Here is a 15,371-nt window from a genome sequence, read left to right as displayed (position 1 = left end):
CTAAACGATTTGAAAGCTTGTTTTGATCATAATAGATCAAAAATCTTTGTGTGGAACTTCCAAAAAAGCATTTACATTTTTTTATTATAAAAAAGAACCCCAGATCTGATAAATATGCTAATCGGATCCTACCCACTCCACCCACTTATACTGGTCTTATATGGTTTGCATTTGTACAGTATATTGTAACATGATACAGTTTTATATTTTATGACATAACAACACAGCAATTTTTAGTTTTTTAATGAGATTATAAGCTCTGTTTTTTCAGAAATGAATATGACCACTGCAGTGACAATTTCTTCCCTACAAAATCAAAAATCTACTAGATTATAATGTTTATTCTCTCTCATTTAGATATTCACAGATAAATTTGTCTGTTTTGTTATTTATTATATAACTTTATTCAGCGATATTCTTCATCCCAGCCACTCGTATTTTTTAGCCATAAATAAAATCTGAATAAAGTGTGTCACTGAAGCGAGCAGGATCCAGTTGGCAGGTATTCATCAACATAAGCAGCCACAGCTTTAGAGAGGTAGGTCATGCTCCCAAATCGGCCACTGGGGGCACTGTCATAAAGTAACCTGCAGATGCCGTTGGATGGATCCTTTCCCAGAAGAGAATCATCTGCTCCCAGGTCTTTCTGTAATAGAGATACAGATATACTGTATGAGAGGGCATTTTGTTCCGGGTGAAAAATGTAATGTATATCAACTAGGTTCTAGAAAAAAAATACGAGCGCTCAAATGTGTGTAATGTTTAAAAAAATTAGGCTCAGGAAATATTTGAAACAGACATCAGAAATATTTTATTATAATATCAAAATTATTGAAATATCATTAGTGTTCGAACAAGGCGACACAGAAATGGTCGAACAAATACAAAGATCACTGGTGAACAATACATAACCTTTTCACAGGTGTCTCTAAACTTAGTGCTGCTATTCCCCAAGTAAAATATTACATATGAATTAGAAGGATCTGGGTAATATTGAAATTGGGTGACCTAACAAAACTTTTGTTTTGAAATATATATTGCAATGACTACACTTGTTCACATAAGTTATGCCCAATGAGATCACTTATTATTTTCTGCATGCATTTTGGCCCATTGTCATCATGGGTGTCAATATTTTTTGAAAGGCCATATGTGAATATGTACTGTATGTGAGGATTACCTGATCCTTATAGAACATGTCGCTGGCCATTTGCACAATCTTTTCTACATGAATGGTGTCTCCTATTTTATGGACGTCCACTTCAGCCAGCATGGTCAAGACTAGGATCGTTTCCACCAGCAGCTGCCGGTACTCAGGCTGTGGGACACGATTCAGCACGGACTCAACATGCACAGCAAACTTTATCTCACCGGGAGTCATCTGAATATATTTAGCAAAAGAAAAACAAATAATAATCTTTAATTGTAATAAATTACACAATATTATATTGAGACAAATACTACTTCACATGAAAATCAAGCAAATACACTGTGCTATTACTGGATCACCTCTTTTGTGGTTGATGATGGAAGGACACACCCTTCAATAGAGAGTCCATGACACTTTCAATAAAAAGGAAAAGAAGATTTAGCCTTAATACCTTTACAGAGAAACACAGAATTCAAATTAATTATGGTTTTGCTGACCTTTTGTAGAACTTTCCAAACCTTTTGGTAGAAACCAACAGGTACTCTGTTGAGAGCTCCATCTAAACGGCGACGACGAAGCCACTGGCCTTGTGTACTGCCTTGCACTGTAGCTCCCAAAGAACCTTGAAATGACTCAATAGAAGGAAGTCTATACCTCTGACAGAAACATACATACTTATTAAGAAAAAGCATTAGTGCAAAATATTACCCAAATAATTATTTACTGCAGATTCCTCTGAAATATTTAAGTTTTATCATGTGCAGTACTCACCCCTGACTCAATGCTGTTAATGTCCAAGGAATGCACCGATAAGGGCTTAAAGAATTTTTTAAAAAGTGCAGAAATTAGCTTGTTTTTTCAAGTAAGTGAAAGAACAATAAGTAATTATTCTTCGTTTGAATGTATGCATCGTACCAGTTTGAGGTCACTCTTTATCTGAGTGCTGCCTTTTAATTGACCTTTTGCAGAACCAGATTTACTCTTGTCTTGGATACAGATGGCTGGGCTGACACCAGTTCCGACCGAGCGCACTAAAATACACGTGTACACATATACACATAATGAATAGCATAACATTAGTAAAAAAAAAAAAATCCACAGAAATCGAACGTAGGACATTGAGCCCCATTTATGATGTGTGCTCTTTGATGGGTTCCAGCACAGCATCAGGGAAAGCAAAACTTTCAGCACAGTTTGGTTTACAAAAACACACAACTTTATTCAAAACTGATGAATGAGGTAAGTAAAATTAAATAAATTATCTATAAACTCACTGCTTCTCTGCACTCTAAATTCTTTGCCACTGAGGATCTGGAGAAGGAGGTTCTTCAGCTCAGATGGGCTCAGGTTCATCAGACTTTCAGTGGACTCTTCAGCTAACAAAAAAAAAAAGCTTCTTTCCAAACAGAAAATTTACACTTTCACAGATGGATTTTTAAAATCCATGAATTTAAAAAGCTCTATTATAATCAGCTTAAGAATCAGAGATTTGCTGCTTCAACATATTTCCATCAAGAATATTTACCAAACCTTAAAATAACCTACTCATTGCTTTCTTTAGCTAACATTTGCTAGGTTAGTAAGCTAGTTAGCTTAGCACACAAGTGATGAGGCTAAAGGAAAAAGTCAAATGTAGTATTAATCACATGATTCACAATACACACACTATGTAGCAAACATGGTTATATTTTTTCCTCTTGTGATGCTTGTTTAAATGCTCCATTTATTTTAATATTTAAGGGTTTTAAGTTAAGGGTTTCATGAAGTTTTATTTTTGCAGATTATTAATAGTGTAGCCATGTTTTTAATTCAGATTCACACATGCAATCTAAGGGCATTGTAAACACACATGATCTCGTTTTACTTAGATAATCATGTTAAAAGAACATGACTGCAGGGAAACCTTTTTTTCTGGAACTAACAAAAATGTTTTGGGCCAGAAGAAAATGAGCATTTAAAGCATTTTCTCAGTTTAGGGGCAATTTAACTTGTAAAAGTGAAAGCAATGCTAATTTATTTAGGACATTTTGTATTATGGTACATGCAGGTCCATGTAAGGATGATTTATTACCAGAGCATTTGAGAGATTGTGCCAGTTCAGTGGCCATGACCTGGATAATGAGGCCGATGCGAAGGCGGAACATTTCACTGAAAAGTTTTGGCTGCGTTCGAATGCTCATGGCCAGGTACACCATGATCTCCTGCCAATCATGCACATGAGTGTCAGTACAAACATAATACAAACAACTTTATTTGATTTATTTAAAAAAAAATGAAGTGAGATGAGGTCTAACCTGAGTGAGGATTGCAACTGTGATGTTGTTTTCACTGGCCTCATCGATAAGCCTGGCTAGCTTGTCTGGGGGCATGGGGCTACATGGATGCAGAGACACTCGTGTCACATGACTGTGTGGCTCAGCATTTAAATGGTATTGTGTATAGTATGCACAGGAACTCACGCTGATATGGTTTTCTCTCGTGGTTCAGGAGGAAGACCCACAGTCAGGTGCTTCTGATGAGCAAGCAAATCGGTGCAAGCCTGTCATTAGAGGATGGATGTTACACCACATGTTGCTTCCATCGACATAACAAATCACAGATTTTGTATTAATGCAATTATTTTAAAGTGTGATTGTTTCTATAGTAAAAAAAATATACAGGGACTTATATGATGGACACACTACATGATCAAAGACTAATGATAAATGGATACAAAATAGTTTTTTATTTAGAAACATGCTGGAACAGTAAAATTTTATGTAAGGAGATTTATTTATTTAACAGTTATGTAAGGAGTTTCCTGTGTCAGCACAATTTTGTCTTTTTATCTTCATGAGAGTAAAAAACAGGGACTGACTGTTTATAGCTGCTAGAGGTTAAAGAGGGATTAAAATGTCTTGTCGAAATTATATAACAATAACTATAACTATAAACGGTCAAAACATGACATGTCATTCTTTAGGAAATAAAGTTTGCAAATTGCTGTGGTGTAAAAGGAAACCTCACATAACCCACAGGACCTTCAAAAAAATCAACAGCACACTGGTCCTGGTGTTTATTGTTACTAAGCCTATTTCAGATGCAAGGAAGAGAGATGAGAGAGATGTTTTTTTGCTATGATATTTTCTTATAGTTTTATGTGCTCTTTTACATTAGGTTTAGTGAATAAGATCATTTGACAGTAGTTGTGATTAAAATGGCAGTTACCTCATCCAGTTCTTCCACTTTCCTGTGGAGCATACCAGAGATCATTCGGATAAGTCCCCAGAGTCTCAGGCTAGCTGCTTTCTCATACAAGTCACTCAGAAGTCGCTTTACCGTCCAGCCTTTCCCATGCAGGTTGGTATCCCAGTCCATACCTCTAACAACACATTTACGTGCATGTTTCTAAAATGTCTCAAATACATACTCAAATCATTAATAAGTTGCCATTTCCTGCACTTCATTCAGACTGGATTACAAAGTGCAGTGTGTTTAGAAAACTATTTGCATTTTTCAAATTTGTGAATACTTAAGGATAAAAACACACATAAGCAATATATAACTAACCACACATTTACACACTATGAGAATTAATAAAAGTGTAGATTAGTTTCTGTGGGTGTTTTGTCATACAGTCTCATACAAGAACCTCAGAAACAACACTATATCATTTCACTTCCCACAGAGAGATGTGTGCGTACTTGTCCTTATAAAAGATGTAGAGGATATCAGCTTGATCTTGCAGGTTTTGGCTTTTTTTCAGCATCTGCACCAGAGCTGGATAATCAATTCCACCATTCACATCTCTGGGTAGATCCACTGAAGGAGGAACTTCTGTCTGAGGGACCTAATTGAATGGAAAATTGAAAACATTGTGAGTCACAAGGCAAACAATAGTTTTTTCAGTCTATTGTCTACAGTATCTGTAGTACAAGGGACAGTATTTCAACCTTTTTTCCTCTGATAAGGAAAAAAAGAAATTGACTTAAGATCTAAGTATTTTATATAAGACTGTTTTTAAGCCAATTAATCTGAAAATGATTTCATTTAGGTTGAAGAATTCTTGTATTACATATTTAGTTATGTGGGTAACGTTGTTCATAGAGTGTAACAGTTGCAGTGGTGAATATACATTATACTGCATAATTGCATTGTTTAAATATTTCTTAATAGAATCCAACAACTGACCTTAGACATTCTTTATTCCATAAGCTAAAAATACTATTTTAACTGCCTATTGTAAAAGCAAATATACTCCAGGAACCATATTCAGAATTGACTTAATTAGACAAAGTTCTTTGTATTCAGAGACATGCTTGAGAGACTTGCTTAAGTTGATTTTCTGGATGCTCGCTTCAGATTAAAATGCTTAAGTTCCCAGCTTAAGCATTACTTAAGCGTTAAGCATTAGTAAAGAGTTACTCCCGGCTCACATGTAACTGCTTTCTCAATACAGTCCCAGACATGGTAAATAATAGTTTAACATGCTGAAATATTCCTTTAATCTGTCTTCCTTTTACCAAGTACCTGGCTTTCTTTATTTGTAAGATGCAGGACCGGTGGTGGGTCATGGAACAGTTTTGTAGGCAGATACAGACCCAGATCTGTGAATACAAAAGAATAAATGCGAGTTTTAGTCCAGGTTCTCTTGGACTGGAGGTATAACTGCATCTGACTCACTATGTATGTTCAACACTTTGGCTTTGTGTACTAGTGACACTATCTCTCGGGTTTTATCCGCCGCCGCTCTGAAGCGGTTGAGTCCTCCTTTAGTGGCACTGATGGGACTCTGCTGGGGAAAGGCAAGCAGCTGATCGAGATACTCTGCCAGGTCGTCCACCTCTGTGAGAACACGACCGGTTCAAAATGCAGTGAAGTAAATAAAAAAAAGCCTAGTACAAGCTAGCCTTTTTTTGTGATTATTTCATAATAAATTAAGCAAAGCCATGATTTCCTCTATGAACAATTCCACATCTTGAGGACACTTGTGTTTTAGTTACCACAAAATGGAGAAAATCAATCCACTCACCACAATCCATAAAAGTGAGGTGAGAGCAACAGGATGTGTCCAGAAATGAGGCCAGTTTTCCAGTCTTCACTCTACATATACGAGACAGGATTTTTTTTACATAAAGTTCTGCATATAGGATTAAAGTTCCGCATAAGATAAGGGAAATACATTCAAACACATTAAATATGTTATTATTGAAGTATTATGTATTATTTGCTTATTGAGAATGGTGATTTTGGTGCTGATTTCTAGGTTGATGCTGTATTTTCATTATTCCTCTCCGAACTGCATTTGCAATTTGGAATTTAATAGGAGAAAATGGTCTCAAACAAAAAGTAACAGCAGTCAGAAATCTATAATTAGCTCTTAAAAACGGAATGGATTGCAACACTGAGATATGACACTTGCTGAGCTAGTTAGTGATCTATAAGATGATGAGCATGATGAGTTACTATCAGTGGGTAGTCAATTAATATTGTGGTTAATGTTAGAAAATGTTAAAAAAATAGAGTAGATTTTTTCTTCAAGTTCTTACCTTGCCCCACCGTAGTAGCCATCTTGTAGCTTTTTCAAAGTAGAAAGGAGAGCAGGATCAATTTCTTTGCCATCATCAGCTGAAATTAAGAAAAATAGTCTTACTATTAATGTTTTAAGTACATTTTTATAAAATGGATTCTTACGGCTTCAATCGAAACGGAACAACCTTAATGGAGTTGTTAGAGGTACAAACCAAAGAGATTTTGAGAATGTTAGATTTGCCAATTTCTTTTTAATACTCACTAAGCATGCTCTGAGAGACTGGGAAAGTGACTGTAGGCCTGCCGGTCATCCTCCAACGTGAACAGAGGTAGGAGAAATCAATACGTAGCATTTCCGCAATCATCTTGTTATCCAGGGCCAGGTAAAACTGTTGAGGATCTACGAACTACAGAAAAGTAAGAAAACAATAGTTTAGACCACACTGGAAACCACAATGTATATTTTGTACTGCCAGATCATTGCATCATATTTTTTACAAATTCACTCACTTGGGGTGTAAAGGAAAAGATGGTGTTGCGTATGATGTAGAATTTGGATGTCCCCATCACACCAATACTGCGATATGGCCTCCCCGTCAGACCAAGTCTTTGATTACGTCCTTTAAAATTTTACAGATTTGTGTTTAACACATCAAAAGACCTATAAAAATATTATATGCAGGTCCTGGAGTCTTAACACTAATCTTACCAAGTCTGGCATAGATGTGACTAAGAACTGTAGAGGGCTGAACTCTAATCGGATGAATGTCTTCCAGGGTCTCAGAATCGATGCCCTGGCTCTGTAAAAGTTGTTGAATTTTCTCTGTCTCTGCTAAAATTGACACTGAAAAAAAAGATGGAACTTATGCCTTGTTCCAAAGCACAAAATTCAACTGGTATTACATACTATGTACAACTTACCCTGAACCACAACAACCGGATTGGGTATGGTGGAGAAACGTCTGTTGAGGGGATCTATCTCTCCAGGTGCTAAGAAACCCTAAAGGATGAATCAAAAATAAAGAATGACATAGTAAAAAAAATTATTAACAGTAAATGTTTTATACTTATTTTTATTTTGACATACTGGATCTACTATACGCTATATGTCATTTATTCATACAAGCTTTTAACATGTAGACCCTGTTTCAACTGCTATTTTATTTTCATTGTGTTCTTATTGATTTTATTTTTTATTGTTGTTTCTCTGGAAAGCACCTTGTGCTCCTTTTGGCTGTTGTGAGGTGCTCTATAAATAAAATTGATTGATTGATTGATTGATTGATATATGCATCACCATTGCATTATCATGTGGTTCTTCCTCAAACAGTTGCCAAAAAACATACAATTACAATGCATACAATCATATAATTGTCTAGAATGTATTCACTGGAACTAAGCAGCCCAAACTTGTTCCAGCATGACAGTGTCCCTGTGCACAAAGTGAACTACATGAAGTCATCGTTTGCCCAGGTTGGAGTTGAAGAACGCTTGTGGTCCAAACAGAGCCCTGACCTCAACCCCACTGATTGGCTTTGGAAGGAGCAGGACACTGAATGCACGTTAGTGCCTGACCTCACTAATGAACTTGTTTGTGATTGAGCATAAAAATCCACATAGCCATGCTCCAAAATCTAGTGGATATTTTTCTCAGAAGAATGAAAATTATTATAACAGCACTAAAGTGGACTAAATATGTAACTGGGTGCTCAAAATGCACATGAGTGCTGGTTAGGTGTCCACAAACCTTTGGCCATAGAATGTATTTAAGGAACACATTCAATGGAGAACAAATTTATTTAATTAATTTATTAATTCAAAGTAATATTTACCTTTTTTATACTTTTGTATACATTTAATTAGGCACTTTGTAGTCACGTTTTAACTTTCACCCATATTGGATATTTACAAGAAATCAATAAATAATATTGAACTCAGTAAAAGATATTCCAGGTATTTTACTGTAAAAATGAAGCAGCTGCAATACCTCTGCCAACAAGTTTCCCAATATATACAGGGACTGGGCCCATTTCAATGGACACTTGCCCACTGGCACTCGTTCCACAGTGTGGGGATTGATATATTCTTCATCCACCTTATTTAAATAAAAGACACAGAATTAGAGTTCAGGGTCTACTGGAATGACCCAGAGTGGCCTCCTGTCTCTACAATTCAAGGCCATAGACCTGGGACATCCAGACTGTAGCCTGAGCTTCTTGTGAAATTGGTTGTGTGTTAATAGAACATTGTACAACAATTTCCTACTTTCTAATGCTGATGTTAATTGTATAGGCATTCTGTAGATTTATGTTAACAAGCTTTTTGTAGACTAATTGAGAGTCCAGAAATAAACATGCTTATTCTGACAAGAATTTAATGTAAAGAATCATCAAGGAAACTATTTTTATATTATGCATACAACAAAATTCCATAAATCAAACAGTTTAACAATGCAAAACCTGATGGAAAACCTGAAGGTTGACCTGTTATTTTATTAATTTAGAATTTTTTTTTCAGATTTTTCTGCAATTCAGTAAGAAAGGCCTCTGAAGTAGATCTATTTGTTTTTGTTGTTTTCTAATTTGACAGTACCTATCATTCTGATTGGTCAGTTGCTGATGTACCTTATTTGGAGGAACACTGTAAAGCTCAGGAACAAGACGTAGCCCACCTTTTCCTTTGATCAGAATACCTTCTAAGGCATCTCGATACTCCTGTACCTGCAATATCACACCCAAGCGGATAAAATTTTACTGCAATTTCGATGTTCTGTTAATAAACTAAACAAATGCTAAAAATGTTCTCTATTTTTGACCTGCATGTTTCAAACCTGCTCAGGACTTTTGCTAAAAATTCCATCCAGGATGAGATAAGTCCAAAATAACGGCCATTCACATTCAATATTCTCAAAGAGCTTCAGCTCTGATGACTCATAGTATAAACGACTGGGATCCTGAGTAAACACATCATAGAAAATCATAGCTCATGTGGGCAAAAGCTTTGGCCATTTGGTGCAGAATACATTTTTATTTTATTTTCATTTATCATTATAATGTATTTGACCTCTTTGGGGGTTTTGTGGCCATCTCTGAGAAAACGACAGCATCCATATCTGCCCTGTGAAAGAATAAAATAGTGGACATTTAGGAAAGACAAAGAACAGCAATCCCTTTTTTCTGATGAAGATAGTACCTTAAGAAGCTGTATTAATCATAATAAACTTGCTGCTTTTCTAGCCCTCAGACTTCATTATTAGATCACCTGCAGTCTTGAGATGATCTCCTCTTTAGTAATGTTAACAATGTCAATGTCCTCAACTGCAAACGCTGGGTACGAGATGATGGAAAGAACTCCAGCATCCACCTCTTTAGATGTGGAGGCTCTTGGCAGCATTGAGCTGAGGATTGACTGTTGAGAGACAGTGAGTTCAGTTCAGTTCAGTTCAGTTCAGTTCAACTTTATTTCATTTCCCGAAGGCAATTTTGTTGCAGCATACAAACATATCACAAAAAATGATTGAGTGAGACAATAACTTAATTTTATGGTTGAATAATTAAAGGAATACATCAGTATGGGTTTAATGCAAACTTCAATAATTCTTATATATGCTTGGACCTAAAATGTTCTTTTGTTGGAACGTTAATGCAAAAATCCCCAATGTCTCTGATTAATAGTCATATTATCTTACACATGGAATCAGTAAGACAAAAATTTGAATAGTGGGTTTATGTTCATAAATTAATTTGTCATGAGAGATCCCTGGATCATATTTTATAATTAAAAACATAATAGAGTCTTTGAGCACTCCTAAATTAAAATGGATGTGGTTTGAGGTAAGATATTAAAGTGAGGTAATGTAATATTTCTTGTTACCTACTTTAGTCGCATAGATCCAGTGTAAAAATAAAGAAACTTTTAAAAACAAACAAATTTAATTTTGTTTAAATGGCTACATTTGGGATAATGGGTTGTGTATATTTGATTAAATTCTGTAAATTTAATTTTTGTAGCAGGTCATTAGTTATTTGATAAAGAGACTTTAAATTGCAGTATGAGAAAAAAATCTAGCTCTTTCCTTTTATGTAATGTGACAAATCAAATGCCCCTCTTACTTGGCAACGCTGTATGTCATCCGCCAAAGTGTGAACAACAGACTCTGGGCCACCTTTGGCACCAAAGAGATTTAATCCGTCCAAAGCCTCCAGGGCTGCCTAAATACATCATGACTGGAGATCATTCCATACATCCACATAGTGATTTTTTTTTTCCTAATCTTATTTTCATTTGGCATTTGTTCAATAATGTTGTCAAGACAAACACAACTTCTTACCTTTGCCATTCCAATAGAGCTGGCATTGATTTCAGGAATTCCTTGATTTGTCTTGTCTCCTCGTTCCCACATTCCAAAATCCTAAACACCATCCCAAAGAAAACCCACTTATTTTTAATACTACTGAAGAATAACTATTCAGATATTTGTAGTGGATTTGTGCTGTACAGAAGGCTTACTGCAACTTTGTATGCTGTTTCAATGTAGAAGATAAGATTCTGGACAACATCGACCTCATCGCGTGTGTACACAATGTGTAGCCCTGTACACCGTAACCAAACATTATAAATAAACACCAAACTAAATCTGTTCAAATGGTTAAAAATTCTTAAACATTTTACATAATTTTTCTTAATGATCATGAAATATAACATTTGAAAAAAGGAGATCAGGTGACAGAGATTTTAACCAAGAGAAAAACATTCTACAGATAAAAATTTAATTGGTTGAGAGCTTAGTTTTTGAAGCTTATCAGTACTGACCTGAAGCTGTCATTTGAGCCAGGAATAGCAGAAAGATGGACGTAGCGTCCACTTGTAAATGACCCCAGTCCTGATCTCCGACCACAGTAGCACATGTTCCTGAGTGATATTTGGCATGCAGGCAGTCTGTGATGCTCTTGCTGTACTTGAACTTCTCCACTTTGTCTAGCTAGGAATACATCAGTATTTATACAGTTACAGTATGTGACACTGCATGGCAACTCTTATGTAAAATTGATTCTCTTTGGAATACATGGGATAATAATAGCACAACTCCACATATATTAATAGAGCACTCATGAAAATCATGGCGAATTCATGATATGTTCTCTTAGACTGCCATCGTAAGTATGCAGCATGTATAAAGTTATTTGGAGCTTTTGTCCAATATCTTAAAGACCTATAATAGTCTAATCCCATATAGTCCTATTTTAATTATTTACAATTAAGGTTGTAATCCATAAAACTAAAGCATACTGTAAATATCCAAAATTACAAATTAGACCATATTCCAATGACTAACCCAATGAATTCCAATAGTAACCCATTAGAAATCAGACCATATTTTAACAAGTAACTCATAAATATCCTGTAGGCATCACTGCCTTGGCCAAATCAATTAAGAATCCGTTAGAAATGAAATCATATTTCAATGACTAACTAATGCATTTACAATAGGAATCCCATAGGCATTAGACTGTATTCCCATAACTAACCCATAAAAAATCCCATTAGAAATCAGACCATATTTCAATGACTGACATACAGTATATGTGCAGTGTTTATAGGTATATACTTATATCCACTCACTCACTCATTTTCTACCGCTTATCCGAACTACCTCGGGTCATGGGGAGCCTGTGCCAATCTCAGGCGTCATCGGGCATCAAGGCAGGATACACCCTGGACGTAGTGCCAACCCATTGCAGGGCACACACACTCTCATTCACTCACACACATCTCAATTTTTCCAGAGATGCCAATCAACCTACCATGCATGTCTTTGGACCGGGGGAGGAAACCGGAGTACCCGGAGGGAACCCCCGAGGCACGGGGAGAACATGCAAACTCCACACACACAAGGCGGAGGCGGGAATTGAACCCCCAACCCTGGAGGTGTGAGGCAAATGTGCTAACCACTAAGCCACCGTGCCCCCCTATATCCAATAGGAGAATAAAAATCAGATTATATTCTAATGAATTCATCTGATGTAACCAGGTGACTAATCTGTAGAACTCCATTTGGAACCCCATAGGAATCAGACCAAATTTAAAAGACTAACTAATCTAACAGGAACCCCATAGAAAGCAGATCATAGTCCAATAGGTAATTCATAAAAATTCAACTGGATTATTGAGCAACGACCTCTTAACTCCCATCAACAACCCTTCTTTAATGTGAGCCAATTCAAAACACCCAATTCCAATTAATTTTTATGGGACTCCATTGGGAATTTTTCATATGAATATATAAATTTTGAATGCTGATAGTTACATTTGTGTATTTGCTTATAATGCAAAGTTTATACCTGTCTCATCAAACACAGCAGCAAGCTCCGCATAAGCTTTACTACAGTCTGTCAGAGAAAAGAGAGAGCAAGTAAGAGAGAGTTGCACTGAGTCCTGCTTCTACCCATCCCAACCACTGCAATCAAAACAGTAATAGGAGCTGAGCTATTTGCCCCCATGGCATTTTCACTTGGGTATTCACTTTGACTTAAAGAAGACTCATGGAAATTATAAATAGCACACATGACCGCGCATTAAAATTACATGTGTTAAATGTTATATGAAAATAAATTATCTTTGGTGAGATTTTTCCTAAATGAACACGTAAAAATCTGTGTTTGACGATAAAGACCCCATGGTTTTAGTATGACTAAAGAATCTTTTAAATATTGTATTAATGAATGGGAATGACGTTATTAGAGAGGAAGTGCTATTCAACAATGTTGTGGCACTGTGCTGAAAAAATAAGTACCATAACTAAACCAAGTTAACATTCGAATATGTTTATTATAGGCAACACCTCATTTGGAAGGAGACCTAGCCATTTAGAATGAGATCTTGCCACCATCGACTTTGGCTTGCTTATTGGAGATAGATTAAAATTTTAAATGTATCATTTATAGCTTGAATTTATATATTCCTTATATAAGCTGTTGTTAAAAGTCCAATACAAATAAATTGACTTGAATTAAATTTAGCATTAACTACCTTTGCTCTTATTGTGTATATTTTAGCTGAACTATGAAGGTGCGTTAAAGCAATATAAATTATACATGTTCGCTAGTAAGCTAAACCTTACTGATTGAGTAGTTAGCAAGCTAACTTTACTGACATGATAATAAACTCCTTAGTTAAAATAACATGGGCAATGCAAAGACTTGGAACATGGACCACAAGCATAAACCGCTTCTGTTTGCTTTGAACAGTGTCTCTTTTGATAATATGCAGTAAATGCAAAAGTGTTCTTAAAACATTTTCTGATTCTGATACCACACACTAAAAACACATTAGTAAAGGAAGAAGGGCAAGGATTTTTATATTCATTGTAATTTCCCTTGCAACCAGCAGAGGGCTTTAAAAACAATCAAACGGATCCTTTAAAATGCCAGAAGAGAGTTTTTTTTAATTATTATTTAATTTTAATTTTTAAGAAAACCAGTTAAAAGTAAAAGTAAGTGCACTGGCTACAGAACATGATAACTTATACCTGCTCTAGCTCATAGGCTTTGGCTTTGTCCTCATCACAGTCAGCATTCTTCCTGTAGGCCAGACTCAGGCCCCACACAGACAGAATACTGTACACATTGTCTCGGACCCAAGCATGTGGGAGATCAGCAGTTCCTGATAGTAAACCTGTTACCGGATCCTTGGATATTCATCACAGAAAACAATACATCTCTGTACATAAAGAATTTGTTATTTAATATGTAGATCTATCTTAATACAGTACAATCGAATGGCAGCCACATTCAGCAGAGGGCATTTCACCCTGAATATGGTCCATCATGGGAATAAAGCAAATGAGGAATTATTGTAGTTGTTTACATTGCAGAGGTATAAACTAAATGTAAGTTCTAAGTTCTGACAAACAAAGGTTTTCTCTTACCTGGTGACAGAGGATTGTTTTATGGACCATTCGTGCATAATTGTCAAGCCTGACTCCTGAATTACTGCGACTTCTCATGATGTTGAACTGTTCTGTCTTCCTAACGTTTAGTCTAATGGGCTTCTCAGCACCTAGTGTTATGCTGACATTACCCAGGCATGTAATACAACCAAATGTCAGCGTCTCAGCTAGGGGGGACACGACACTCCTCTGCAGGCTTATCTGTTACACTTCTGTCCCAGTTGAGAAAATCAGAAAAAGAAAACCTTGTTTCTGTTTTACACAGCAGAAAATTTTAAAGATAAATGGGGCAAAATCAGAACAAAATAATAATATAAAACTAATAGACTTGTGTGTGATCTTTTCCATTATATAACATTTAGTTCTCTTCCACTAATTTGATTGGACAAGAGCTAATCAAATTCTAGGCACTGCTTTCTTACATTGAAATTATAACTACACTTACTATGGGCTGTCAGACAGTCTGTGTGTTGGCATGGCAACACTTTATCCAACTGTGGTTTCTAGTCCTTAAGGAAATGATTTTCATTGATGGAGCAAAAATGAAATTAAATATTTAGCCATACTGTGTCAAAAAATCTCAAGATTAATTTAATGTTCGTAGAACTGTTGGATAAAAGCAGCATCAAGCTATCAATTGTGATGTTATACTGAATATCAGCACAGCTGTGATTTGGCTGTAGGTGCTGATCTGAAAAAAAATAAATAAATAAAAATAATAATAATAATAATAATTCAACAAATAAAATTCTTTCAACTTAA

At 35.8% G+C, this 15,371-nt stretch overlaps 1 protein-coding gene across 1 annotated transcript; it reads right to left on the bottom strand.

The window, feature by feature from the left end:
- Window positions 1-236: 236 nt before the first annotated feature.
- On the bottom strand, window positions 237-14,728 carry phka1b (phosphorylase kinase, alpha 1b (muscle)). The gene is made up of 32 exons (XM_060890616.1): window positions 14,589-14,728; window positions 14,190-14,348; window positions 13,003-13,050; window positions 11,474-11,642; window positions 11,171-11,253; window positions 10,992-11,072; window positions 10,774-10,872; window positions 9,923-10,069; window positions 9,725-9,778; window positions 9,492-9,614; window positions 9,286-9,381; window positions 8,649-8,756; window positions 7,583-7,661; window positions 7,371-7,505; window positions 7,172-7,281; window positions 6,924-7,068; window positions 6,679-6,757; window positions 6,162-6,232; window positions 5,813-5,974; window positions 5,660-5,736; window positions 4,834-4,979; window positions 4,358-4,511; window positions 3,610-3,689; window positions 3,445-3,523; window positions 3,222-3,351; window positions 2,425-2,526; window positions 2,066-2,181; window positions 1,922-1,966; window positions 1,648-1,806; window positions 1,510-1,563; window positions 1,181-1,381; window positions 237-646 (listed from the first exon to the last, which is right to left on the bottom strand). Exons 1-32 carry the CDS (start codon window positions 14,664-14,666, stop codon window positions 473-475), a joined length of 3,543 nt encoding a protein of 1,180 aa, XP_060746599.1. The 5' UTR covers window positions 14,667-14,728; the 3' UTR covers window positions 237-472.
- Window positions 14,729-15,371: the final 643 nt, after the last annotated feature.

The sequence above is a fragment of the Tachysurus vachellii genome, chromosome 17, assembly GCF_030014155.1.
Source record: "Tachysurus vachellii isolate PV-2020 chromosome 17, HZAU_Pvac_v1, whole genome shotgun sequence".
In the NCBI taxonomy this organism is placed as follows: Eukaryota; Metazoa; Chordata; class Actinopteri; order Siluriformes; family Bagridae; genus Tachysurus; species Tachysurus vachellii.
The sequence above is the reverse complement of the archived record's forward strand: the minus strand, read 5'-3'. Positions and strand labels throughout refer to the sequence as shown.

Bases quoted from the DNA above. Each gene is read 5' to 3' on its own strand.
- phka1b (XM_060890616.1), bottom strand. From the start codon at position 14,666: ATGAGAAGTCGCAGTAATTCAGGAGTCAGGCTTGACAATTATGCACGA. The intron at 11,073-11,170 runs GTAAGCCTTCTG...GATGGTGTTTAG, and splicing joins AAACAGCATACAAAGTTGCA to GATTTTGGAATGTGGGAACG. The intron at 7,506-7,582 runs GTAAGTTGTACA...CTTTTTTTTCAG, and splicing joins TCCGGTTGTTGTGGTTCAGG to TGTCAATTTTAGCAGAGACA.